The sequence below is a fragment of the Poeciliopsis prolifica genome, unplaced genomic scaffold (genome assembly GCF_027474105.1).
Source record: "Poeciliopsis prolifica strain line A6 unplaced genomic scaffold, Auburn_PproV2 SCAFFOLD120, whole genome shotgun sequence".
NCBI lineage: Eukaryota > Metazoa > Chordata > Actinopteri > Cyprinodontiformes > Poeciliidae > Poeciliopsis > Poeciliopsis prolifica.
In genome coordinates, this window is record NW_026562495.1 from 539636 (window position 1) to 567614 (window position 27979).

Sequence of the window (27979 nt, forward strand, 5' to 3'; positions counted from 1 at the left end):
ACAAATTGTTCGGAGAAATGCTCTCGCTGCTTCGCAAACACGCAGGACGATTTGAGGAATTCGCCAAAGCGACTGTAGAACTGCGAAGAGCACATGAGGTAAAATTGTAAAGTCTACACATTGAGTTTGTTGTACCCAATGACCTCCCTAAATATAGTCATGTGTAACTTAGCATAGCTTTCAAATGGCTGTGCAAACACTGAAACGCTTCCATGGGCATTTGTAGGTAATGGCACCAATATCTGATATTTTGTGCTGGAAAACTTTGAGTGAACTTTCGCAAAGAAAACACGGCAAAGCCATTTGACAGTCTGGTTTGTAAGCATGGTGATTTGATACTTGCTTTATGTCAATAAAGGAATCAAGTATTGAGCAAGTGGCTTGCTTTTGCAGGTTATCGCCCGGCTTTTACAGTTTTACAGTAACTGCTTTGAGAGATGTTGTCAGTGCAAATGTTAGTAGCGATGCACCGAAATGACAGAGGAAAAAACGAATGTGTTTGATTTCTGGTGCATTTAAGGTCTTTATTTTTTTATTTATTTATTTTTTTGGGAAAGCTGCACTGCAGTGTGAATCAAAAACAGGTATTATTTACACCATCTTCGTCACCTGCTGTTACTTTTATCAACGTTCAGAACAGTTTTGCTTTGGTTAAACGGTGCTGCTCTGTAAGAACAGCGAAGAGCCGGAAGAATTTTATGTTCAGCTTTGATTTGACATTCTCAGATCAGCTCCTAATCCTCGGCAGCCGAGCAGCAGATTGAGGCTGTTTGTGTGTCAGTTGCTCTTTTTCCCAGTACTTTCCAGTTATCGCTGGCTTCCTGGAAGGAGATGGTGTCGAGGGGAATCCAGCAGGCAGAAAGGAGACAGCAGAGCGCTGTGGCTTGGAGTCTCGCAGGCACACAGGCGAATCAGGGGCCAGAAGCGGGTGCATCAGGTTCCTGCAGCATGGGTAAACACACACCAGTGGGCCCACTGAGGTCGCTGACCCCGGAGCCTCGTTTCAGTTCCTTTAATCTCCCCGAATTCAACACGTTTATGATTTTTTTTATATACATATATATAATACACATCTAAATGTGTGTTTTAATCCAACATAACTATTTTATTTGAACAGTTTTTCTTCTTTTTATTTTATATGACTCCCGCCCACCAACCTTTAAACTACCTCACTAGTCGCGGCCGGAACTCTTCCTCCGGAGGATCGATCGCCTCCGCTGCCCCGCTCTCCGTGCGTTTGCCCTCTGGACCCCACGACGCCGTGCCAACACTCACCTACGCTCCGCTCACACACACGCGCGCGCGCGCGCGCGCGCGCTGTGGCAATCCCGCCCGCCGCTATTTATCCCACGGGGAAAGCTGGGAGCGCGAGGACCAGCCCGGGGCTTCGGAGAGCGCGTGCTGGGAGGACTGGGAGGCAGAAGGATGATTTGGAAAGCAGTGGCAGGTGGACTGCTGGTAGCCGTCTGCCTCGCGGGGCGGAGAGCTGACGGACAGGGGAACGGTAAAGTATGTAACGCTGTCGTTTGACCATTATGTGCGTGCGAGGCTTGGTGCGAGAATGACGCCTTTAAGTGTATTTTTTTATATATATTTTTGGGGCCTGTAGCGTGCGTCAGTTTTACTCACTGCTGAGTGACGTAAAAGCTCGTAGATTTAAATTGAAAGTTAACATTAAAATTATAATGTGAAAAAAAAAAGAATAAAATGAAACGGACCTGAAATACTTTGATTTACTCACCGTGGCCTGGTCAAAGAGAGTCAGACATTTATTTAGACTTGGGACTTTGGTCAACAGTGCACTCAAAAAAGGCAACTTGTTCCATTTACATAACAATTTTTTTTTTTAACAAAATGAGAAGGAAAAAAAACTATCGAGATATTGTATGATATTCTTTTTGGTGCAAATGTAAAGATTTTTGACAAGCTTATGTGAGCGTGTTGGTACTTGGATTATAAAGGCCCTTAACTGTCATGGACCCATTGACTTGAATCCAAGTCAATGAGTCCATCAGGTCCATTCAGGGGCTGAACCTTCGTTTTTTTTTTTTTTTTTTTTTAAACCAAGGCCAAATAACATTAACAGAGAGACAGATAGATGCACAGAGATAGGAAGACTTTAAAATTTGAATGTAGCATAATAATAATCATCAGTTTGGAAAAGTATTTATTTTGTCTTCCAAACACAAATCCCTTTTTTCTAAAAGCGGCTAACACATTTTTATTCTTAAGGATATATTTTCTTACCGACACCAAGAAAAAGTCATTTAATGAATCCAATCTCCAAATATTTGTATGCAAATATTTCTATTTGAAGTCATTAATCAAATGGTTATTTTGGTTGTTGTATTCTTTGCTTTCTTTCTTTTTGAGTTTTACTATTTCAACTTCACCTGTGTGTATGAGTGGCATCAGCATTGATTCGGCACCATATTACAGGGCATTATTAAGAATTTGCCCTTACGTCTTTTGTTACGGAGTAATTATGTTTTGGGTTTGATCGACAGGCTTTTAGCCTCTAATCGATCAACATATATGATTGGAAAACACAATGAACATTCACGGTGCAGAAACAGAGCCAATGCATTAGTGCTAATTGAGCCGAGAGCCTTATCATCACGCCTGTGCCTTCCAGAAAAAGGTATCTGGGGATTCAATCATCTACCTCGGCCAGGAGAGAAACCCCTGGAGTCCGCTGATCCGCACCACAGCCAACCTCTCCGAGATCCGCAGGTGAGCAGCACTTAGTCACGGCATTATGAGGAGATTTAAAACACTTCCCCAGAATCTGTCAAACACAACTATGACGTTTGAATTAGGCAGCCATGTGTCTCCTTTATCCGCATCGCGCAGCATCAAGTCCACCTTTCAGTTCCGGACCTTTGACCCCGAAGGGGCGATTTTCTACGGAGACACCAAAAATGGAGAGGACTGGTTTGTGTTGTCCCTGAAAGAAGGGTTCCCCCTCATGCAGATCAGCAAAGAAGACGTACAAGTCAGCGTGACAGGGGGTCCGAAGCTCAACGATGGGAAGTGGCACACGGTGAGTTTCCAGTCAGATACAGGAAGGTGTTTGTTCTTGGAATCAGTTCACGACTTTCTCTTTCTTCGAAGTTGGTTGTGAGCAACCGGGGAAAGTTTGTCATTCTGGAGGTGGACGGCCTGCCTGGACTGGTTGTGGGAATGCACTCCAAACAGACAAAGGAGGTCATTTCTGGTCAACTTCGATTGGCCCTTGGTGGGATCCTGACCAGCAAGGACAAGTTGATTGTTGAGGTAGTTTATATTTATTGCCCTGAAACTATTCACCAGTCTCTCTTGATGTTTTTTATTTGTTTGTTTGTTTATTTTATTTTTTACTGAAATTACTAGTTGGACTTATTTAACAGTAGCGTTCTCACAAGCAATCGTAAAAATATTCCTGTACGTTTCTTAATGTGTTTTGACTATTAAGCAGTGCTTTCCAAATGTTTTGGAGTTTGAAGGTGAGTCTCTATCTTTTCTTACAAATATATTCTGCACACTGTTGCCTGAATGTGTCTTTAACCCCTTTGGGTCAGTATTTTGTAGAGTTGGCTTTAGTTACAATTACACCCACAAGTCCTTTGGGTCATATTTCTTCCAGCTTTAAACATGTAGAGACTGAAGTTTTTGTTAATTCCCTTTTGCAAGGTTCTGTCAGCATCAGTTCTGAAGTAATGTAACAGAATTTCAATTTAATGTAGGTCTGGACTTTGGCTATTCTAACACATTAGTAAGCATAGTAGAAACCATGCAAATAACTGTACAGGCGCAATGCAATATTGCAGAAATTATCAATGTTTTCACACTCTTCTGAGGAATTGAAACTCATATAACATGTAGATTCACTCGGAGTGAAAAATTTTAAGGCTTGTAATTTTGATGATACTCACTTAAAAATACTAAAAACGAAACTATAGTTTGTGACAAAGGCACTGCGTTCCTCTGAAGGCCCTATTGACTGTTTATTTACAGTTTGAGCCACAGATGGACGGCTGCGTGCGCGAAGGCCACTGGCTGAACCTCAGCATGCCCTGGGAGGCCGACGCCGACGAGCTCTGGCTCTGCCATCAGAACATCCAACCTGGCAGCTTTTTCGCTGGCGAAGGAATCACCATTTTCAACACCTCAGGTGGTGACGCCGCGCTGAATTATATAAGATGCAGATGAGCTTAAACACCCACTCATGTGCTGACATGTTCGGCTTAGTCTGGGTATTTGCGCTCAACACCAGATGTTAGGTGGAAATATGTGCTGACAACTCCAAGAGCGTTTCAGTGACGATTGTGTTTGAAGTGTGATTTTTTTCCCGCTTGTTTGTAGTTTTCCAAACGATCAAAGATGTTGGCTTCAGAGTTGAGTTTTGGGGGGACTTCACTCAGATGGAGGGAACCATTCTGAGCATCATGTCTTCACAAGGAGAGCTGCTGGCAGTCGTGGACGCCAATAATAACACGAATGTGCGTGAATATATTTCTCAGTGACTTCTGAATGTATCTGTAACAAACACGGATTTCTGTGTCTCTGTTTCCGGGTTGCAGGAGATTAGTTTCACCATCGGGAAGCAACAACACGTTCTGACAAACGCTATGAAGCAGCTGAGGATTACGTTTTTGGAGAATGTGGTGAAAGTGGTTCAATTTTTCGATGACGTGAGTGGAGCGACGTTTTCTTACGATCCATTGAGTGCCCCCGAATATCTGACGGAGCTGAGAGAGGGCCGTCTCGCTATTGGAGGTCTTCTAGGTGTGTACTGGTTTCACTATTCACAAAGAGAGAACAGAGTAAAACGAACTGTGATGTTGAAGCCAGAAAAGGATCAACAAAAGTCAACTGTAATGCGTTCTTTCCATATTTCACTCCTCAGGTGGCATTAAAGATATGGTTGGGTCCAATTTCCTCCGAGGATGTTTGGAGAAGATCAAAATCCAGCAGAAGGATTTGGATCTGGATTCGGCCATCAAAGACATGTCAGCTTCTTCACACAGCTGCCCGGTGTAGAAAACATGCATCGGGCTGGAGGAGGACAAGATGTCGGCTGTTAAGGACTTCATGTGTCTCTAGTTCATAAAAATAATATGATTGATAACTGTTTCCATAGTATTGTGATTAATTGCTAAAGAAAATAACTGATTTGTCTAAGTACAAATCAGAATAACAGACAAAAAGTATGTAAATGATAGAAATAAAAAAATCACCAACCTAAGACACTAACAATATGCAGCTACAAAGAGATGCGCTGTTTAACAAGCTTGTGGCATGACTAAAATTTAACAACCAAACAAACAAAAATATACTTAAATATAAAGTACATCATAGCTTGATGTAAGCAATCACACAAGAGGCCATAAGTCAAATTTATCTAATCGGGCATGATTTGGAAAAATAAATAAAAAGTAAAAAAAAATGTTGAAAGGTACCAAAAAGTGGTTCCTAGGTAATTTTACTTGCAGCAGATACTTTGCAGATGCTATACAAATTCACAAATGATCTGTGCACGACTTCTTGCTGCTTTGCGTCTCATCCAGTCTCAGGAGCCGGTCGCCTTATAAGCTGTCCACTACATTTTTCGGTATTTTTCCACCACACAACATTCAGAGCGCCGAGGTTTTATCGTGCATAACTCAGTTCTCTTACCAATTAACCTTAATATGTACCTAAATAATTGCCATTTAAATCTTCAATAAATTAAAAAAATAAATGGATGTGTGTGTGTGTTTGCTTTCTTTCTCCTGATTGCATCTCAGACATGAGAGTTTTTCTGATCGTGGTACAAACCACCTGGATGTGTGGTTGTGAATAAAACATGATTCTCCTTTAAGGGATTGCTAGTGAATAATAATTGTGCCGGTGGATTTAAGGCTAAACGACGGGAAAATGATGCAGAGGTGTTTTTGATTTCAGCAATAAGAGCCACGGATGAATGATTAGGTGATTATATTGCGCCCTCTAACGGTCAAATGAAGGCAACGTCAACGTAAGAGCTACGTCACTGACTTTAAAGCAACATGAACATTTTAAAAAATGCCCTGAGATAATAAGAAATGTGTAGTAAATTAAAGTAAACATGTTTGTCACAAAATTTGACATTTACCTGCAGCTTTGAGGCCGAAAAAAAGCACTTTATGTTTTATTAAAAAAACAGAAAACAGAGTGAAGAAGAACCTAAATAGAGTTTTGTCGTGGTCAATCAAATACAGTGGTTGAACCCAGTTAGGGGAAATACATGCCAGATTTACACAGGGCCAAGTTTTTCAAACTCTGGCACAAGTACGAAGGCTGCCTTCTGTGGCAGTAAAGATACTTTTGTTTTAATTGCTTGCAATAAACAAAGTCATGTGGTCAATTTGACAACAGCAAGTCCCTGTTTCTTATTCTGCATTAACTACCTCTGAACTTAATGGCACCATACCAAACTAACCAGTTCCAGTTACTCTCATTATTTTTAGCAATGTAAATTGAAACAGCTTTTCTCTGCTGTGGTGGTCGTATAATTCTGCAATTTGTAAAAACAACAACAACAAATTAATGAGATATAAATGATCGCAACTCTATTTAAACATTTTTTTTTTTACTTCAAATGTCACAAAGTTTTACTTGTAAGGAAGTCATATTGATTTCTGAGGTCAGGGGTGAGAGACCTTGCACTTTCTAACTCGATTATAAATCCTGGGGACGTTTTTCTCACTAAATAGTCTCAATTAGAGAGACATTTTTCATTCTGCTAACAAAAAAAGTTCATAATTTACACAATGATTACTCTCAAAGACAAAACTGATACAAAAACTAAATAAAACACATCTACATTGTGACCATATGGCGAGATGGTATGAATACAGGAGTATGAAATAATTCAATACGCATTTAATGAAGTCAGGTTTTACTTAATGATTTCTGCGTTTAAAAATGTTTGCATTTTATATTCCAATTTAATATGAGAAACATATAAACATGTTTTAATTAGTTAAACATACCACGAATATACATTTTTATTTTATCTGTATATATATTTTAATATGCCCTCGATTACCAGAGCCATTACTTTTCATACGGCACCGTTGACAGCTCAGTTGATGAAAACAGCAGTGTCATGACAACCAAGCGACCGCTAAGATAAGGGTACTGTCGCAAAGCCGAGGTGTCGTGAATCCTGGCCGCCCCCTGAAGATGGCGGCGGAGCTGCATCCGCGGAGCGGAAAGCTGATCGGCCTGTCCAACTCGAACCGAACAGCCCGGCGCAACCAGCCCGTCCAGGAGTTCAACCACGGCCTGGTGCTCAGCAAGGAGCCCCTGAGGGACCGGGATGTCTTCACCGTCCGCATTGACAAGAAGGTAAACAAGCGCAGGCCCGCGGCTGGCCGCCCTGCGCGGAGTGAGAGCGCCGCTGGAGCCGGGGGGTGGGGGGTATGTCTGTGTGTCTCTGGCCGCAGTGAGGGGCTTCAACCGCCCCCAGCGACGTCCAAACGGGCTGACAGCTTCCGCGGTGCTCAGTGGTGGCCCTGCGTCAGCGCACGACATTATGGGAGCCCTCAGAGGGGGAGCAGTGGCTTGGTAATGAGCCTCAGAATGGATATACGTTGAACGGATCACTTATACGAGCGGTAACCGGCCCGAGTAGCTTCGGTGCCGCCAGTTAGCCGCGCTAATGAGCCCTTAGCAGCAGGGGTAGTTCGGGGCGAGCCTTTCTGGAAGATACCACGGAGGGTCCATGGACCCGGAGGTACAGCTTCCACTTGTGCCCAGCAGGAGCTTCAGTTCGGCTGGTAAACAGTTTTGTTCTGATGGGGTCGGTGTGACCTGGTGGCTCTGCGGGGCTTATGGTTCTGTAACAGCGAGGGCTAGCTGCTGTTAATGACAGCCTGTTATCACTCATTCATTACTGCTGTTGTGGTCATGACTTACTGGGGTTTTATCACTCTGCTCTGTTCATATTTTCTGGAGAAAACAAGCATTTCTCTTTGAAAGTAAGATGTAAAGATTATTGCATTTTTAGTTAATTCAGTACCAGAAACTACTGTCTATATTTGCATGCTGCTATTTTCCAAGTGTCAGGATTTGTCTCTTCTCGTGATGATAATATATTCAGCCTGTTGGATGGAGTCTCTGCAGAAGAGACCCACCCTTGACCCGGAGCCTGGTGCCCAAAGATCACACAGACAGGCATCCAAGCTTGCACTGAGGAAAGGGAGGATTTAATGCAACTTATGCTGTCACGGTAACACTGTTGGTGTGCAGCCCTAATATTGAAGCATGTTCCTGATTTGAAATCATAACGATCAATTATGTAAGATGATAAATCTTGGCCCCAAGTTCTGTAAAAGTTTCCAGCCGTTTTTTTTTGTGTGAAATAAATGAAACTCACGCTCATGTTTCCAGTTTTTAATTACTTTTTTGTAATCTGACCCACATATTTTGATTTTTACCATGAGTAGCACAACGCATGGAGCTCCCTCTCTGAAGTTATAGTTTCTAAATTAAACTGAAAAATCTTCAAGACTATTTCCATTTTTGCATATAACTCTAGCCTTTATCTGACTTATATTAACTTAGTGTATCAGATTATGTTTTATAGGTTGAATCACTTCATGTATGTCTACATATCATAGTAACAGTGATCATGAAATATTAAAACAATCCTGCTTCTCACAGATTACGTTTACATTCCAGCCTCTATGACATCTGAGGCATATAGATGGTTATGTTCTTGTTTAGGAATTTGTTAGTCTTTTCAGACTGAAAGTTATTTTTCTTTTTGTTTTTGTTTTTTTATGCTAATTTAAAAAAAATCAGATTTAGAAAATGTAATTGAGGTTTTCTTCTCGGTATTTGATCCGCTGATATGAAACCCAGGGGAAATGAACTGATGTCGATCTCAGGCCACATGAGTGGAGCATCTCTGATAATTTACTTATTTTTGTTATTTGAAAACACACCACGATAGAAATATTTGTGGTTCAGTATTTATTTTTCTGTGGAATGTGATGCTGAATTTTTTTTTTTTTTGTAGAGTTTGACTAAAATATTCAAAAGAAGATGCAGCTTGTTAAACTAAAATACATAAAGCAGGAATACAGAAGACTTAATCATTTTTCTTGGCGTTGACTGGCTAAAGAGATAATACTGTAAATATCAGCTTCTGCTGTAGTGCTGAAACGGTTACCACTGTGCCTAGTTATGTATATTAAGGTATATTTATTGTTTAAATAAGCACTTTGAGAGATTTTTAGGGGGTATCTCAAGTACTTATGGATTTGAATGTTGATTTCTATGTCGGTGACAATGTTTTAGTTTTGAGCAGCAGTGTATCTCCACAGCAGAGCTTTTTAACAACACATTAGCTGTGAGCTTGTGACAATGCCAACGCACCCCTCCGACACACAGAGAGGTTTTCAGAGCTTCTGCAGGCAGAAAACATCTGGCCTAATGGCAGCTACTTAGCAGCGTGTAAATCATTATGCGTCCCTCACGACGCGGCGTCTGATGTGGACTCTCATGACTGGATGAAAATCGATTCTTCCTCCATCACGAAGCGCCGGCTGCTGAGTGACTGAAAACTCTGTGAACGAGCAGCAGGGAAAGAAAGGGAGGTAAATACAAACAGCCGGACGCAGTGAAAGCATTTGGCGTCGTCGTGTGAAAATGAGTTTGACAGGAAGTTGATATGTTAGGGTCTTGTTTGAGAAAACTGACACTCCCATCAGTATTTTCCGTGTTTTCGCTGTTACAGCCAGACTTACACAGAGTCATGCAAAAGTGTCAAGCAGAGCCTAAATCATATTTTACAGATAACTATCTGAAAAGTGTGGCGTGCATTTGTTTAAAATTTAGTAGGTGAGAGTTTACATGTCTACGTGTGCGCAGGTGGTAGAAACCTTCCCTAATGTAAAGGCAGCAAAAAGTGGACCACGTGTTTTACTTCTCAGGTTTTTGTTTGCCAAAAAAATAAATAAATTCCTTTCACTTCACAATCATGCGCTGCTTTGTGTCCATCCAGATCACGGCATCCCAGCCGAACGCATTGAAGTCCGAGATTAAAACGTCAAAGGAGGCGCTGTAGCGCTCTGCAGCATTTCATTTGCAAATAGAGATAAAGTTCTATTAAATCAGTGCAAAGACATATTTGAGTCTTCATGCGATATCAACGTTTGAATGCAGCAAATGTGTTTTTTATTAACAGCAGCGATGAGTCTGATTTCCTTTAGTCCAAACTGGAGGTAATTCTGTTTGTTCAGCTCGGCCGTTCCACCGTTTATTCTTAGCTGCGCTTCTTAGAAATTTACACCCCATTAATTTTTCATGGTTTTAGAAGCTGCCCGGTTTCTCAGCAGCACTGAGATCCTTTAGTTATTTATCTGAATGGTGAGTCAGAGACGCAGAAGACGCCCACAGGGCCGCATAAACTAGTGAAGGAGATGTTGGTGACCCGGTCAGCTCCTTCCATACTTTTTCTCTTTTCTTCTTTTTAACCCAGATCTGCCCTGGTTGGAGAAGCACTGCTGGCTTAGATAGCAGCTCTTTGTGAGCAGAAAGTATTGATTGAAAGGAGCGTTTCATCTCGTCTCCGGTCGTCTCGGTTGTAAGCGGCAGAGAAAAATGTCCCGTGAAGCTTGTCGAGGTTCGGCCGACGCGTTTCCACGTACAAGTACGAACAGACGTGTGAATCTCTACGCTGCTGTGTCTCAGCTGCCACTGTGGAGCAATGAGAAAGTGAAATATTACCCCCCAGATATCAATAGGATCAGATTGTATCCAGCTTAGAATGAGTTTAGTGTTTCTGGGGAGAAATGGATTCCGGTTTGTCTGCGAGGCGATTTGAGTTCAAAGTCATATTCCTGGTCCGGGTAAACAAGTTCTCCAAAGGTTGCATCCGTCCAACCCTGGGTCCTGGTGTCCTCACTGCTTCTCCTCCTCCTGTTTTTCCTTTCTTGCTTTCTACTCCATTCTTTCTCCCTCTTCCTTTCGTCCTTGTACCCTACCACAATTCCTTCCTTCTCTCCTGTTTCCCCCTTTTTTGTTGTTGTGAATCTTGGTTTTCTTCCTCCTTTCTGTCCTACTTTCGCTTTCCTTTTATATTTCTGTCTTTACCTCCTTCTGTCGTAGCACCACTCCTTCCTTCTGCCCTCATCATTATATCCTTCCTGCTTTCCTTACCTCCTGTCCTCCTTTACTTTAATTTGTCTACCTCTGTTCCTTCTGCCTTTTCTCTCTGCCTTTTTCTTTTTGCCTTCCTTTCTCTTGTCTTTCCTTCCATCCCTTTTTCTGAACATAATTAATTTATATTTTAACCTGAACACTAAGAGCTTCTCGGAAGTTGTCTGGAAAAATTGATTTTGTTTCGTGACGAAATGTGTATGAATATATCTACATCTGGAAATTTTCGGAAGCAAACTACAGACTTTTCCAAACCCTGTGAAAGGATCCTATATTTAGCTGCATTTTCATCTCTATCTGCTTGTTTTTCAAAGGGCTGCTTCCAGAGCAAAGCTACTAAAAATAAATTTTATGATCACCATAAAAGCTGCTGACGGATGTTTTCTTCTTCTTTCTGCTCTCATCATGTGGTGTGGATGCTGTAGAATTGCTGCCGAATTATTTTGCATAAAAGTTTATTTAGGTTGTTTTATAGCAGTATTTTGTTTAAATTGTGACGTGATAATAATACTGCTTTCCCTCCGCCCCTCCATCAGGTGAACTCCTGGAGCGGCTCGATTGAAATCGGCGTGACGGCTCTGGACCCGGCCTCGCTGGACTTCCCCAGCAGCGCCACGGGGCTCAAGGGCGGCTCCTGGGTCGTGTCGGGCTGCTCGGTGCTGCGCGACGGCCGCTCCGTCCTGGAGGAGTACGGCCGCGACCTGGACCAGCTGGCCGAGGGCGACCGCGTGGGCATCCAGCGCAGCTCCCGCGGGGAGCTCCACCTGTGGGTGAACGGGCAGGACTGTGGCGCGGCCGCCAGCGGCCTGCCGCCCAAGCTGTGGGCCGTGGTGGATCTGTACGGGAAGTGCACTCAAGTGACGGTGGTGAGCTGCGAGCCGCCGCCGCCCTCCGCAGAGAGGGAGAGAGAGACGATGGAGCAGGACGAGGAGGACGACGAGGAGGAAGAAGAGGAGGACGAAGAGGAGGAGGTGGTGGTACGCGAGGGTCGGGACGATGGGGGGATTGCAGCGCTGATGAATGTGGCAGCGATGAATGGGATGGTGAACGGAGATGAAGGTAAGGCTGTTTTTAAACTTTGTTTTCCTGCCGCCGTCATTTGGGCTCGTTTCCATGTCCCGTTTCAACGTTTTCCCCTCAGTGCCTGAGCTCAGCTGCAGCAACAGCCGGCCAGACAAGTTTCCCAATAACCTGGAGCCTGACGCTGGTGAGTAAAGCCCTATCTGATTAAACGGGACCTAGTATGAAAAATACTTCAACTTGGGGGTCAGCAGCTCCTAAAAACAGAGCAGGTGCTTAAAAAACACCCAGACGGTTTTTAGTTCATTTTTCTTTGGTGTTTGGAAAATGAGCCGTTTCAAAAACCTATTGATGGTGGAGTCACAATGTTACCTAGCAACCGCAGCAAAGCTCAGCCCATAACCTAGCAACCCAAGTGGAGCTCCAGCACATTTGTCCAGCTGGTTCATGCATATTACAATGGCAGCTGGAAAAAACAAGCTTTGTGTTGTTGACTTACCTTCCAGAAATCACTTGCTGAATTCTTGCTGGTTTTGCAGAAGGCTCTACTTCTGCTTTTCAAAGATGTAAACATGTAGAAATGCGCATCTGTTGGCAGCCATTTTCACGTGTGTGCCTGTAGATGTTTGCGGGGCGTGACCATTTGGATTTAAAGTGACAAGAGGCTCTAATTCTGAAGAGCGCAAAGTGGACAGAACTGACCAGACTGGAATCTCATTATCTAAGAATAATTGACATGTTTTGAATCGCTTATAGACCTATCCCAAACTTTTCAAGGAAGCATGACTTTCATGGGTTTTGTAGCTTGATCTGCTCTGATAGCCGTTATCTCCTTGTCCCTGCTCAGTCCTCACAGAGCACCAGCTCTTCGACGTCTTTAACAATGCAATAGTTTCATTTTATCGCTCTGAAGACGAGGGAGGAGGGGAGGACAGCGGAGGAGGAGGCGATGCAGGAACGGACTCTTCTTCCAGAGCTGACAGAGGGAGCAGCGGTGGAGGCGGAGCTCCAACTAATGGTGACGGCAGCACAGGGACGGCTGGCGGAGTGGGAGGGGGCGGAGACTGTGGGAACTCTAACAACAGCCCTGCAGGTACTGGAGGGGCGGCACCGGGGTCAGGGGCGGGTGGGTTGATGACCAACGACGCGCTGCTGTTCCACGAGAAGTGCGGCACGCTGATCAAGCTGAGCAACAACAACAAGACGGCGGAGCGGCGGAGACCTCTGGACGAGTTCAACAACGGCGTGGTGATGACCAACCGGCCGCTCCGGCACAACGAGATGTTCGAGGTGCGGCCCAGTCCTCTTCCGCCGTCTTCTGCCTTCAGGCTGAACAGCTAACGATGTCTCTGTTATCAGATCCGCATCGATAAGCTGGTGGACAAGTGGTCGGGCTCAATTGAGATTGGAGTGACCACGCACAATCCCAACAACCTGGACTATCCTGCAACTATGACCAATCTGCGCTCAGGTACCGCCCTGCTTTCAGAGGCAATACTCTTCACTTATCAGAACATTTTTTAACCTTTTCTGTCTTTATCAGGTACAATCATGATGAGTGGCTGTGGGATATTAACAAACGGGAAAGGGACTCGTAGGGAATACTGTGAATTCAGCCTGGATGAACTTCAGGTCGGTGGGAACATGCATCTCCTCTATCGGAACGTTTTTCACCCAGAACCTTTCATTTGTATCCTGGCTTTGTCTCGTTTGTGTTTGCACCGTCCACCTCTATTGCAGCCACTGATTCTGTGAGGAACAATGCTGCTCTACGGGTCTTTCATAGCCTGAATAGAACAAATCCATTTGGTTTGCAAAAACAATTTTCAATGAATCATTTTAATCTGATTAATCGATTTTTGAAATAATTGTCAACTTTGTGTTTACAATAAAAAGCTTCTTCATCTTATGTTTTTTTAATATTGCGTAAACTGGCTTAAATGGTTAAAGGAAACATCTTTAGACAGTTTCACAGGGTTTCCCACAGTGTATTGTAAGCCTGGTGGGCCACCAGGCTTTACTTGGGGCCTCCACCAGGCTCTGCATTGTTTATTTGTTTCAGGGGTTTTTTCGTAGCCTTTTTTAAAACTTTTTAGTTGCTATTTCGTTATTAATCTTCCAGTCTTCCAATAACCCATAACTATCAAGAGACATTTTTAAATTTCCTGTCAACTGTAAACATTTTTTAACCCAAAAATTAGCGGTGGGCTGGATGACTGCCCTAGCGCCTGAGCACTCTGGCTCCAATTTTATTGTCAGAATAATTGATTGCTAAAATAATTTTTAATTGGAGCCATAGGCTCAAACCAATATAGGAAAGTTATTCTAAAACTTGTGTAAATCTGTGTCTGTAATGGTTTTTGTGATTGAGTGTATCAGAAAATCCTGGTCAATGTTTAAGAGGGAAAGCCAGCTCCTTCTGTGACATTTAAAAAGCTAATTGTTAGTAATAAAACTATGGTTGGTGGTTCTGCTGTCGCAGTGATTACGCTTTCTAATTGAGGAAAACTTCATTACTTCCTCTGCTGTTTACTGATGTAGTCGGGTTCATCCCTGATTCCTGCACTGGGAATAACGTGTGATTTTAAAGAACGGCCTAAATAACCCTCCACGATTCTTGCAGTTGAAATGCATGGCCTGTGTTTTCCTGTTTTTCAATTTTCTGCTGCATGTCATCGCAGGAGGGGGATCACATAGGGCTGATGCGGAAAGCCAGCGGTGCGCTCCATTTCTACATCAATGGCATTGATCAAGGCAAGTCTCCTCAGGTCCCAGTGCGTCGGCGCTCAGCAAGCCGGGTTGACGATTTGACCACGATGTGTTGTTGCTCTGCAGGCGTGGCCGCGGCGCAGACTCCCAGCGTGGTCTACGGCGTGGTGGACCTCTACGGCATGGCCGTCAAAGTCACCATAGTCCATAACCACAACCACAGCGACCGCCTCAGGCGCAACAACGCCATCATGAGGGCTCTGTCGCCAGACGTCGGCCGGCCGCGGCCCCCTCTGGCCCTCACTCCGGACTCAGAAGGACCCGACCGTCTCCTGTTTCACCCCAACTGCGGACAGAAGGCGGCCATCATCTGCGACGGCAGGACGGCGCTGCGGCCGCAGTCAGTGCTTCTTCTTTTGGTTTGTCATCTTTGCCGCAAGGATTTCATTTTAACACGTGTTCTGCTGATGGTTTTAGTGCAACTGATGACTTCAACCACGGCGTGGTCCTGAGCAGCCGGCCGCTGCGCTCCAACGAGGTGTTCCAGGTCCGCATCGACAAGATGGTGGACAAATGGGCGGGCTCCATCGAAATTGGTGTCACGACACACAATCCCGCCTACCTGCAGCTGCCGTCCACCATGACGAACCTGCGGTCAGGTGAGATGACGGAAAGCATCAAGCGCTGCTCATCATGACCCTGAAGGTCGTTTCTTCTCTTCAGCTCAGTCACATTGTTTCTCTGAGATCAAGAGACGCTTGTGGCTTAATGGTGATTTCTGCGTCTACCGTTTCTGTGTTTATCCACAGGCCAAATGTTTCACATCATCCTTCAGCGTAAAGACCAAGTCAGGTCTTGTGTTTATCGCCCATTGAGAAAAGATGTCATCTTAAGGCTCTTTACAATAAGAGTCATTTAATTACACCCCAAATAGCCCGGGTTATCAAACAACGCTGTGAGTTCAGTTTATAAGTCAAACTAGTTTAAAACTTTTCTGTCTAACGAAATCGAGCAGATTGTTGCGTCTTTGCAGCTGAAGGCCCATCGTCCCATTTTCAGTGTCTTGGTGGAGTCGAGAAGGTTTTGATATTGGAATCATGATCACAGAGTTTATTGAAAAGTAACCGACCCACGACATTTCAACTCCTCTACCGTACTTGACACTGAAAACAAAGATCTTTTCCATGTATTTCATATTTGTTTTGCACCAAAGCCCGCTGGAGTGTTTGATTAGAGGTGATTAAAATTGAGTTTTTTCACCAAACAAAGTCCACAGTCTCTCAGAATCGAGCACATATTTATATCACTATGTATTATATCACTGTACTGGCTGTGACTATGTGTGGTTATGTTTAATTATCTCTTAAAAAATTGTTCATAGTTCGTATTTCTCAGGTTTTCATTGTGAGATTATGCTAATATAATGAAATGCAATTTATTTTCTCATCTTTTTTATCATTATTAATTTTCGATGTAGTTATCTGGTTTTGCTCAGCTGTAAGTTGAGGAGTTTTCAGTGCAGAGATGCCTGATCCGTTTCCTGTGGGATGTTTTCCAGGGACATGGATGATGACGGGCAACGGCGTGATGCACAACGGAACCACGATTCTGGATGAGTACGGACACAACCTGGATCGGCTCAAAGTGAGAGGAGTTTTCTTTATTTTGAATTAGTCGTCTTTCTGTTAAATTATGTTTTAGTTGATAAAACATCATCCTTCCTGCTGCCTGCAGGCCGGGGACACGGTCGGAGTTGTTCGGAAGGAAGACGGCAGCCTGCACTTCTTCGTGAACGGCGTGGCGCAGGGCCCGGCGGCCTGGAACGTCCCCCCGAGCGTCTACGCTGTGGTCGACCTGTACGGCCAGGCGGCACAGGCCACCATCATGGACGACATGGGTGAGACCCGGAGGAGCAGCACGATAACGGTGGTCCATCAGAGATGGTAGCTTTGAGGAGCGCCTGACCTGCTGTGTGTGTCTGCGGTTCCAGTGGACCTCCCTCCTCTACCAGAAGACAGCTCAGACGGCCCCACCGCCATGTCCCCGGGGAGCCCCTGCTCCGTGGCGGGGGCCTCCACTTCCACTGACCTGCGTTTCCACCAGCTGCATGGCACCAATGCCGTCATCACCAACGGGGGGCGCACCGCGCTGCGTCAGAACTGCCGCAGCGAGTTTAACGACGCCATCGTCATTTCCAACAGGTAACGGCATCAATGATCGGAATCTCAGCTGTAGATGAAACCTTTTCAGATCAAAGATCATTGAAGCAGCATTGATGTTTGAAACTGAGATGACTGTAAAACTTCATGAGGTGAAATAAAACTTCTCCTTCCTGGTTTATGCTGCAACTCATCAGGGTTTGATAACGTCATAACTTTTGTCTTTCTCAGAGACTATAATCAGGGAACCTCTGCTGTCTTGTTTAATGAGGACCGTTAGAATAAATTACAGCAGCTTTAAAGTTAGTCCAATTTATTTTTCTGCTTAACTTGATTAAATAACTCCCTAAAGACCAAAATACCTAAACTGGCTTCAATGTAGAAATGCACCATACAGCTTAAAGTTGATGATGGGTTCCTGCTGTCCTACTGTCCTTTTCATAGCCTTTTTAGTTGCCATTTAGTCCTTGGGTTTGATGTGATATGGATAAATTCAACGCTCCCTTTTTCTATGCATCAATGCATTTATGCAGCCACTTGTTTTCACATCCACCCTTTAATCCATCTTTTCATCCATCAATTTGTCTGTTTATCCATCTATCCCCTCTTTTTTTCTGCTTTTTGTAGTTTGCATATTTGATGACTGATTTGATAAAAATTTGAATTCATGCCCAATTTTTGTGCTTCCAGCTTTCTTTAAAAATGAACTGCACTGTGAGGATTATTCCTTGGTGTTCTGTTAGTTTTCTTTTGGTAAAAGATTATTTATCCATATGGTATCTATAATGTGTATCAATTTATATTTATGAGTAAATGTTGCGGTGAAGATGTGATTTTATTTTTTCCTCAGGTGCCTTCGGGATGGAGAACTCTTTGAAATTGTTATTCAGAAGATGGTGGACCGCTGGTCAGGTTCAATAGAAGCAGGTGGGATTTTCCTCTGCTTATCAACGAGATGTTTTAGTTTCCTCAGACTAATCCGGTCGGTCTGACTCTGTCCGCTGCCCAACGTTGATCTGCGACTCTTCCTGTACCACCAGGAGTGACCGCCATCAGACCGGACGAGCTGGAGTTTCCGAACACGATGACCGACATAGACTATGACACCTGGATGCTGAGGTAAGGATGTCATATTTTACAAGTGATTAAAGTGACAAATCAGATCCAAACATCTGACTTCATGTCTTTTTGTTTTTCCTCCCCCAGTGGAACCGCCATCATGCAGGACGGCAACACAATGCGCAACAACTACGGCTGCGACCTGGACTCCCTGACCACAGGCTCCCGGATCGGCATGATGCGCACCGCCAACGGCGACCTCCATTATTACATCAACGGCGTGGATCAGGGCGTCGCCTGCGCGGGTCTGCCGGCAGGTAGAGAGCAACCGCTAGCTGTCTGATTAAAAACTATCGCACCCGCATACGTCAACCACAGAGATGAAACTCTCATCGACGTAGACGCCTGACGGAAATGTTGTTCACAGAGAGACATCGACGCCATGCTAATGTCGACGCCAGTGTTGGATCAAAATGTTTTGACAGGGCTCTGTGTGAAGTGCTGCCTGATTGGTCAGAATTTTGGCTGTGTATTACGCGGAAATGCGCTCAGCAATGTTAATATTTTGTTTCAACTAATGATTATTTTACAAAAACAAATACAAAAACTGTACAGTGGAAGCGGACGAGTTCACGGCCGCAACCTTCTGGCCAATCAGACAACACTTTGACCAGGGCCCAGTGGAAAACTCGCCAACAAAAATGACACAAAATGAGAGCCAGTTTTCTGCACGCCAGCTGAAGGGTGTTACCTGTAACTCTCATGTCTCTTCCAGAGGTGTTTGCTGTGATCGATCTGTACGGTCAGTGCGTTCAGGTCTCCATCACCAGCTCCTCCGGCCCGCTGGACAACAGCCTCTGCACCAGTAACGTCACTGAGAAGAGCTTCCCCATCCACTCTCCAGGTGCTCAGGAGGTTCTCTCTGGACGCTGCTTTGTGAAATCGTCCAGCTGCGTCCTAATGTCCTTCATTTTGTGATTGCAGTCGCAGGCGTCGCCCATCGGCTCCACAGCAAGCATGGAAAGAACGTGGTGCTGCTGGGCGAGGGCTGCCAGGCCATCAGGGTCGGCGGCTACTCTCACGGCATCGTGTTCAGCGCCAAAGAGCTCAAAGCAGATGAGCTGTTTGAGGTTTGCTCACGATTAGCTCGGAAAATGAAGATTCAGGCAGCCAGCAGGTCGGATCTTCTTCACCGGTTTCTTCGTGCAGGTGAGGATCGACGAAGTGGACGATCAGTGGTGCGGCTCTCTGCATATCGGCCTGACCACGATGGCGCCTCCGGAGCTGCCGTCCTGCCCGCTGTCCGGCCTCTCTCCCTCCCTCCCACAGCTCCGCACCAAGGTCACCTGGCTGCTCTGCGGCTCCGAGGTCCAGCGCAACGGCGTTCTGCAGCGGCAGAATTACGGCTATTCGCTGGACCGGCTGACGGTGAGCGGCGCCACCCGCCTTCGATTTATTTACTTTTCACTTCCAGAGCTCAGAGGAAATTTAGTCTGGATGTGTTTCCAGGTGGGGAACCGCGTCGGCGTGAAGAGGTGCAACGACGACACCATGCACATCTTTGTCGACGGGCAGGACATGGGACCTGCCGCTACCGCAGTCCCCAAGGTACAAACACCAGAACGTCCGAATCCTTAAAGCTTTACATTAAAATGAAGGCCTTAAATGTCTCAAATTCATTTAAAAAGTTAATCGCAGCTCTCAAAACTATCTAACCTAAAGATTACGTTTTTTTTTTGTTTGTTTGTTTAATCTAAATAGTTTGAGATTAAACTCAAACTATTTAATCTCAAATTCGAGTTAAAGTGGGCTGATCGATCCAAAATATCACCAATATTGATACCGAGTCGATATTTAGTGTCGCATCGATTCTCGCATAAGATTCATAACTTTAGTTTCAGATTCCCTCATAAAATTTGATTTATTTTTCTCTCGTAGTTTCTCAACTCTGAAATGATTTCTATTGAAGTTTTGAAGATCTTGTACACTTTTTTAAAAATTCTGTATAAGATTTGAACAAAATAAATTCAAAGGACAAAAACACAGAAGAGTCAGATGGTTGATTAAATTTTCAAACGTGAATAAAGGAAAGTTTCAGTTTTTGCGATACTTTATCGTAATTCACAGCAACAACTGCATTACAATGGCATTGTCCTCCAACCATTTTTTATATTTATTGAAATTGGCCTTAAAAGGACTTAAATTTGACTTGCTGAAACCTGCAAATCTAAACATTAGCACTGAGCAGCGGCTTCTGGCTTCTTGCAGAATGTGTACGCCGTGTTGGACCTGTACGGGCGGATAACGGCGCTGTCCATCGTCAGCTCCTCTCTGATGGAGGACTTGGAGAGCATCAAGGCGCCTTCGCTCACCTCGGACAGCTGCAGCGAAGGGGAGGAGGACAGCAGCCCCGTGAGAGAGGTTAGAGGCTGGAAAGAGAAAAACAAAACAAGATTTATGATACACAATTGGGTAATGTATGTATATATATTTTTTTTATCAAGGTTGAGAGTGAAACGTGTTCCCTGGTGCCGACGGTCATGATGTTTCTGGAAAACCACGGCAAGAACATCCAGCTGTCCAACCAGAACCTGACAGCGGCCAGGGTGTCCAGCTACAACCAGGGCCTGCTGGTCACCGTCCAGCCGCTGGCGCGCCAGCAGCTCTTCCAGGTGGCTCTGCTGGAGTCAAATAAATACAATTGTCTGCATTTTCATTTGCAGTTTGACTGAATGTCTCACGGTTTTCTTTGGGCACCAGTTTCAGATCGATCGTCTGAACCCGTCGTGGACGTCGTCTCTGTCGTTAGGGGTGATAGGCCACTCCCCCGACCGGCTGAACTTCCCCTCCACGGCCTGCTGCCTGAAGCGCTCCGCCTGGCTGCTGCAGCGCGACTCCGTCTTCCACAACTCTCTGAAAGTAAACGCTCCACAACGTGCCCATTAGTCGACAACAGCCTTTCATTTCTCCCGTCGTCTTGAGTTCATCTTTCCGTTTCGCTCCCCTCCACCCTCCAGATATGTGAGAACTACGGTCCTAACCTGGACACGTGTCCAGAGGGGACAGTGTTGGGTCTGCTGGTGGACACCAACAACTGCCTCCATCTCTACGTGAACAGCATGGACCAGGGCGTGGCGGCGCAGGACATCCCCTCACCCTGTTACCCCTTCATCGACCTGTACGGCCAGTGTGAACAGGTTTGTGTAGATGCAGAGGAACTTGGAAAAGATTCATTACAATATTTTAGGCTTGAAACAGCTAGTCAGATTAATACCCCCTCCAACAGACACATTGGCTTATGCAATTATTAGTTGGCTTATTGAAGAAAAAAAAAAAGGGCCTCGTACAATGGCTGCTGGAAAAGACAGCAGCCATTTGTTGTAGACTTACCGTCCAGAAACCACTTTCTGCATCCTTGTTGGTTGTGCAGGAGGCTCCACTTCTGCATTTCAAAGATGTATAGTTGTGTAATTGTGCCTCTGTTTTCAGCTATTTTCATGTGTAAACGTGGAGTTGGCCTGCAGCAACTTATTTGGATTTAATGACAAGACGCCCTAAAACATCTCATTCTGAAATTACCTCCAAGTAGGCAGAACTGACCAGACTAAAATCTTATTTAAGAATAACTTTTTGCAAAAATTGTAATAAACATGTTTAGCTTACAGAACTTCTCTAACCTGCTCAAGGATGCATAATAGGTCACCATTAAATCAAGCAGAAAGACCAAAATGTTGATGGTAAAAAAGGAAAAAAAAGGAATTTAATTATTTATTTTGTATGGCGACAGGTCACGATTGTAACCAACAACGTGCCAGCTGTGGGTGCAGAGAGCGGCGACCGGCGCTTCCAGGGAGACATGGAGAAGGCAGACATGGTTGACGGTACAAAACCTCCCGCTTTCCTTTTTTCCCAACTCCACCGCAGCCTTCAGCCTCCTCAGCAGGTTCTCTGTTGGCGCTTGCAGGCATCAAGGAGAGCGTGTGCTGGACGCCCCCTCCAGAGGTCAACCCCAACAAGACCTGCGAGTACCAGGCGCTCTGCTCCCGCTTCAAGGACTTGCTCACTCTACCAGGTTTGACTTCAACCTCTTTGACTTCTCGTCACTTTTTCCGTCCCAACGTGTGAAAACGTCGCGTCCCGTTTCCGTTCTGCCTCCAGACGGCTACTTCAACGAAGATGCAAAGTACAATCTGTGCTACTGCGAGTCCTGCCACAAGCTGCGGGGAGACGAGGCGTACTACAAGCGAGGGGAGCCACCGCGAGACTACGCCCTGCCGTTCGGATGGTGCCGCTTCGCCCTCAGGTGGGAAGCTGCTGCAAAAAGGCCTTTTGTTTAGGTTTTTCTGTTCACGCTGTGACGGTAAATCTTGAAATCTCTGAAATGTGTCGAACGTTGGAGTAAAAAGCATTTTCAAGTTAGGGCTGAAAGTGTGGGTGGCTTACATGCATCAGAAAGTTATAAAAAAAACAACAACATTATTTACAAAAACAGTCATATAAAAACACCCAAAGCACAGATGAGCAGTAACAATTAGAAAAATATTGAACATATCTATACAATGGTTGTTCACAGATTTTGTATTTTTATGATCTAATATTTTAAGTTCTTTCTGCCTAAATGCATTTAGATGTTGTGTTTTTGCTGTGAAATGGATTCTAAGTTAGTTTATTCATTTGATCAGAGCACATGCAACACATGTAAAGTTCAGTATTTAGTTTGCAAATACGCTAAATGAAGCATGATTGGGTGCAACTCTAACCACTAGATGGCGGTAAAGTATCATAAATATAATCCTTTGTGTTGAAAATGGATCTTTTGCTGTAATAAATGTTATTAGCATCTGTTCCTGTGTCTCTGTTTGTTAGTTTTTAGCTATTATTTACACGCTGCCTCATTTTGCAGGGTCAAGTCCCACTGTGAGGTTTCCAATGCACTAAAGAAGTGGCACATTGCGTATCACGGCACCAACGTAGGAGCCCTGAGGCGCACCCTGGACCACGGCCAGCTGCTGCCTGGTAGAACGCTCAAATCCTGTGTTTTTGTTTTGATGGTTGTGGCGACGCAGTTTTTTAAGGAATCGCTCTTGCTTCGCTTCGCTTCGCAGGAACGTCGTCCATTTTCCTGGTGTCTCCGGTGAAGACGGAGGGTCCAAACGGCTACACCGAACCAGAGGAGAACAGCGCCCCCGGCAGGGAGGCTCCCAGAGTGCGGCTCTCCCCGACCATGCGCTACTCCGGCATGGAGACGTTTGCTCCCAAAGTGCAGTGAGTTTATAGCGCGCGGAAACGTCGGGACGGTAGAAACCTGAGCAGGAAGTGAGGGGTCTTCTTCTTCTGCTCTTCCTGCAGATTTCAGGACCCGCGTTCTCACCACCGCCACCAGGCTCAGGTGGGTTTCCAGGTGTGCGTGCGGCCGGGCTCCTACAAGGTGGGACCTCAGACGCTGAGCCACAGCGAGCCTCTAGATCCCCGCTTCAGCAACTCCGAGATCGAGTGGATCACGAAGGAGCAGGGCGGCACGCTTCTCTACGGACTGCTGATTCGGGTGGAGTGAACGGCGTAAGCGGCGGCGACGGGCCGAGCGCCGCTTCTGGTTATTTTTGATAAACAGACAACCAAATCCAAGCCTTGCCTTGAGCAAGTCACCACTCTGGAATACGGCTGGTCCTGAATTGACTGTCGACAACTCGGCATCTTTGGGTTTTGTTTTGTTCCGCTCGCTCTTCGGCTCTTTTACCGGCGGAGAGCAGCGGCCGTTACCGAGAACAGACACTGGCTGCACTTTATGTTTCGGACACTAGTGGACAATTTTTAAACTTCTCATCGACGCAACATGTTTGTTTATAAGCTTCTTTTTTTTTTTTTTTCTTGTCATTCTCCCGTCATTTTGTTCTTCCATCCTCGAGTAGCTTTTTTAGTTTGGCACTTAGTTCAACACCTTTGACTTCTGAATTTTTCACAAAAAAAAAAAATTACTAAAAGGTAGGTTTAATGAAAAAAAAAAAGAGGGACGGTGTTTTATCAGCATTGTAGAAAAATAACGACACTTGAATCTGAACATGAGCCCGAGAGCATCGTGATTGTGACCTCGATAGCAGGGAGAATTTCAAACTGGAGGGAGGGACTGATATGTTTACACGCCTGTCTTTCACTGTGTCTCTGTCCTCTTCGTGTCTCCGTGTGAACAGACGTTGATGTTGCCGGTCTACACAGGACTCAGATATGGGAATGGCTTTTGACCAACCTAATTTTGATATTTGTTTGACTCAAAGTCTGAATTTCTGAGTTCGGTGTTGGGGAAAAAGTGGAACCTGTGTTTCTGTGCTGGTTACGTCTCCGTCTGGAGGTCATGGTTCATCCAGGAAGAACAACTGGATCAAATGCAATATGGCTGCCGTCGACTGGGATTAAAATCGGTGTCCAATTTCACGTTGTGTCAGTAATGTGCTGCATTCCACTCTTCTTGGAAATCCAATCTCAGTTTTGGAGCTGAAGGCTTCACACTAAAGTCGAGCATTGTCGTCACCAGTGGGGATTTAGCCGTTGTTGCGGAACTAACATCTTGTAGCAGTACGAGCCACAACATGGCTGCAAACCACTGTGTTGTGTATAAATGTCATATTTAGTATTAATCTTTGGCTGCCGTGAAGCTTCTAATGTCAAGGGCCATTGATGTAGCATTTCCAGCCAGAAACGGGAAAATCTGAATTACAAAAACGAATGGAAATCCCAAGTCCACGAGCCGCCCCAATCAAATATGGCTTCCACTCTCAGTGTAGGTTACAGAAATGATCTGTATTTGTGCCTCATGCTCCGAGAGTCACAGTCTTGAGGTCCATGAAATCCGGCGTATTGCAGCATTTTTATTCACCTCATACGTCGGATGTTGGAGTGACAATCGGCACGCTGTCATCGCCTGTGGGATGACCCAATCGCTGTGGTTCTCACAATACCAGGCTTTTCAGATCCGTTTTATGTAAGTACCTGGTTCAGTGGGAAACAAGCTGTGTAAAGTGCTAATAGTATAGTTTTGCAACTCATCATTTTATTCACTTGGCAGCCATATTGGTATCATTAACCTCCGGGCTGGTCTGAGAACTTTTCATTTCGGAGAGAAGGGGCGTTTTGTTGCGTTTCCAGATGGGATCATCAAAAATGAGGCTCTTGAGACCTTAAATTAAACATGGCTGGCAAGTATGTAAAAAAACCTATGAGGTGTTTTTGTTAAATAAGACAGTTTTGTGCTGATTCTGAACATTATGGTTTCAATCCATATGTCTCGCTTTTTTTAATATGGATTCCTGTGAAATTCGATCATTCCCACATCTGAGCTCAGACTTTGAGGTGAACGAAACCAAATTTAAGTTCTAATTACTGTTTGGTTTGGGGCCAAACATGACCCAACTCCTCATTTTAAGGAAATAATGGAAATAAATCTGGTGTTAGAAATCAGTGTTTTACAATCACCGCTGCACCTTTTGGCATTAGAAAAGAAAAGAAACTCTGGATTGTGCTTTACAAGTTCTAGAAAATCTCAGAAGGTAGATTCAGACTGAGTTTGAATGTTTATAATTTTTTGCATTTTTAAATGAAGGGTTAGCTCACGTTTCAGTTCCGGTTCTTTCAGAAGATTCTCAGAAAAGTTTGATGTGCTTGGAAAAACTAAAAGCTTAGGTGATTTGTAAGTGGAAAAATGAAAAAACATATTTATATCTTAAATGTATTTTGAAAAGTCAAAAACCAGAGTTGTCAGCTAGCTTAGAAAAACTTGATGCTAATTGGGCTAGCTTAGAAAAACTTGATGCTAATTGGGCTAGCTTTAGCATTCTGCACATAAATGCAGGACAATTTCACTGTTTTTAAGGAATCTGAAATCGTCACATTTACGAACTCAGTCTTGTATCAGGATATTGTGTATTTATAAGAAGTTGAATTTTATACAGTGGGCGACTCAAAACGCTAGATTTTGATTAACTACAACAGATTTGGTTGAATTTTTTTTTTTTCTCACGGAGAAAAATCACTGTTAACTAGTTCAAATTAGACATTTAGTTCAAGCTGATTAAAAGCAGTGAATTGGCCCTTTGGTCCTGTGGTTCTGAAATGCTATGAGGGAACCACATACTGTACTTGTCTATCTCTGCCCCTGCTCAGCTGAATTTATCCCTACTTCTAAATTTATGCTCTTTATTCCAATCCCAAAATGCCTCCCTGTTGAAGTCACATAAAGCCAAAAGGTGCAACATCAGCCTCCAAGTCAAACCCATCCTTTCCTCCGGCAGTTTTTCCGCTTCCTGTGTTTGATTATGTTGGCTTTCCATAAGCCGGTGTTTACATGTGAATGTTGTCGATTAGGGCTCTGCATCCGCTTCACTCCACGACTGATTTGCACTCATGTGTTCGTTGATCCAAAACACCCGCTTTGATTGTTTACAACCAGCTTTTTGTTTTGTTTTTTTTCCTTTTTGCCAATCTGCGTCCATGGAAAATAAAAGGTTGATAGCTGAGGCGTCAAACACTAAAACGTTCAGTCAGAGAAGCTCAGCCATCTTCTCATTGATGAGGGAGGGGGGAAAAAAATTAAAAGAAAAAATGTGAAAAAAATGTTATTACTACATGGGTTCTTTACAGCCCAGTGCTGCTTTGTACACTTTAATTTGTTTTTTTTTTGTTTTGTTTTGTTTTTCGGTATGTTGTGTTGTACAGGCTGTTACATAACAAATCATATCGTCATGATTTATATTAAAAAAAATAAATAAATGACCTGACAAACAGTATATGCTCCAAAGCATGGTCAATGTGTTGGTTTGTGAAGAATGGGCTGAAAAAGAAAAAAACTGAAAAAAACTTGCTGGGGGCATTTTGTGTGTGTTTCTTTTAGATTTTATTTAAAGTAGGAAAAAAACAAAAGTCTGGTCACTGATAGGTCATTGGAGTGTTGCACTCCATCACAAATGACTCCTCTTAAGGCCAATAGTGGGATTTTTTTTATAGCTTTTTACAGTAGTGGCAGCTCTGTCCCTATTTGACATACAGACCAACATAAATTTAAAATAAATTAAAAAAAAGAAGCGGACTTGGACGACATTTAAGCTATTGACACGACTGTTTGTGCTGGCGAATCATCTGCTCATTTGTCTTGCTGGATTGCATAGAGGACTCGAACATAATGGACTTTTTTTTGTTTTTTTTTTTTTGCTCCAGCTTGGATTTAGTTTTAATTTTTTCTTAAATCGAACCGTGAGTTTCAGGATTTCCTATCAGGGCTGTTTATCTCTCTTTCCCACCAATTTAGGTTGTGGGAAACGAATTAGAGACGTTCGAACTGGATGAGACGATCTGGATGTTAAGAGCTTGGTCAAAAGAGATTTACTCCAATCGTCAACGAATCCCATCGCAGCAGAACAGCTTCGTTTTACAACCTGCGGCTCAGCAGTTGTCGGTGCTTCCTGCCTGTTGTTTTCATGTTAACGACGTCACAGCTTCCCCTTTCTGAGCGTCCAAAACTGCTGCATTTGTCATGTGATCTCCAGGGAGCTGGAGAAAGAAAAACAGCTTTTCTGGAGTTCAGTCCTTCGCTTTTACTACAAAATATAAAATATTGAAGGTTAGTGTGTCTTTGTGGCAGGCGTTAAATGTAAAATCTACAAAAAAGAAAGGAAAGAAAGGAGTGCAAATGAGGAAAGAGGGAAGAGAAAGTAGGGCTATGAGGTGGGAAACGAAAAGAAAAACGAGGGAGGGAAGAAGTTACTACTACTAAAAACTAAAAAAGAAAAAGGTTAAAGATATGTTAGGGGCAAGGAAGATAATATATTATAAAAGGAAGGAATAAAGCAGCATGAACATGAAATAAAGTCCTC

At 44.1% G+C, this 27979-nt stretch overlaps 2 protein-coding genes across 3 annotated transcripts; both read left to right on the forward strand.

Moving 5' to 3' along the window:
• Window positions 1-712: 712 nt before the first annotated feature.
• On the forward strand, window positions 713-5726 carry shbg (sex hormone-binding globulin; the record flags this gene model as incomplete). Its single annotated transcript, XM_055024432.1, has 9 exons — window positions 713-952; window positions 1177-1509; window positions 2636-2733; window positions 2854-3043; window positions 3115-3276; window positions 3997-4153; window positions 4345-4481; window positions 4563-4767; window positions 4889-5726. Coding segments are annotated over 9 exons (1656 nt in total), but the record flags the coding sequence as incomplete, so codon positions are not given.
• A 1371-nt stretch (window positions 5727-7097) lies between these two features.
• On the forward strand, window positions 7098-24548 carry neurl4 (neuralized E3 ubiquitin protein ligase 4). 2 transcript variants are annotated; one of them, XM_055024429.1, is made up of 29 exons: window positions 7098-7353; window positions 11709-12231; window positions 12314-12379; window positions 13040-13482; window positions 13552-13663; window positions 13736-13824; window positions 14874-14946; window positions 15028-15301; window positions 15379-15560; window positions 16460-16545; window positions 16636-16798; window positions 16892-17102; window positions 17911-17987; window positions 18101-18179; window positions 18267-18436; window positions 18895-19023; window positions 19104-19249; window positions 19329-19547; window positions 19629-19727; window positions 20388-20540; window positions 20624-20791; window positions 20880-21038; window positions 21137-21316; window positions 21907-22000; window positions 22084-22191; window positions 22278-22422; window positions 23023-23135; window positions 23225-23384; window positions 23469-24548. In XM_055024429.1, the coding sequence occupies exons 1-29, from the start codon at window positions 7189-7191 to the stop codon at window positions 23671-23673; spliced, it is 4791 nt and encodes a 1596-aa protein (XP_054880404.1). In that variant the 5' UTR covers window positions 7098-7188; the 3' UTR covers window positions 23674-24548. The 2 variants fall into 2 exon arrangements, with proteins under 2 accessions (XP_054880404.1, XP_054880405.1); XM_055024430.1 differs by having other exon boundaries at window positions 13106-13482.
• Window positions 24549-27979: the final 3431 nt, after the last annotated feature.

Coding starts and splice junctions, on each gene's coding strand:
- neurl4 (XM_055024429.1), top strand. CDS start 7,189: ATGGCGGCGGAGCTGCATCCGCGGAGCGGAAAGCTGATCGGCCTGTCC. Junction 16,799..16,891: donor CACCATCATGGACGACATGG/GTGAGACCCGGA, acceptor CTGCGGTTCCAG/TGGACCTCCCTCCTCTACCA. Junction 20,792..20,879: donor CGCGCCAGCAGCTCTTCCAG/GTGGCTCTGCTG, acceptor TTTGGGCACCAG/TTTCAGATCGATCGTCTGAA.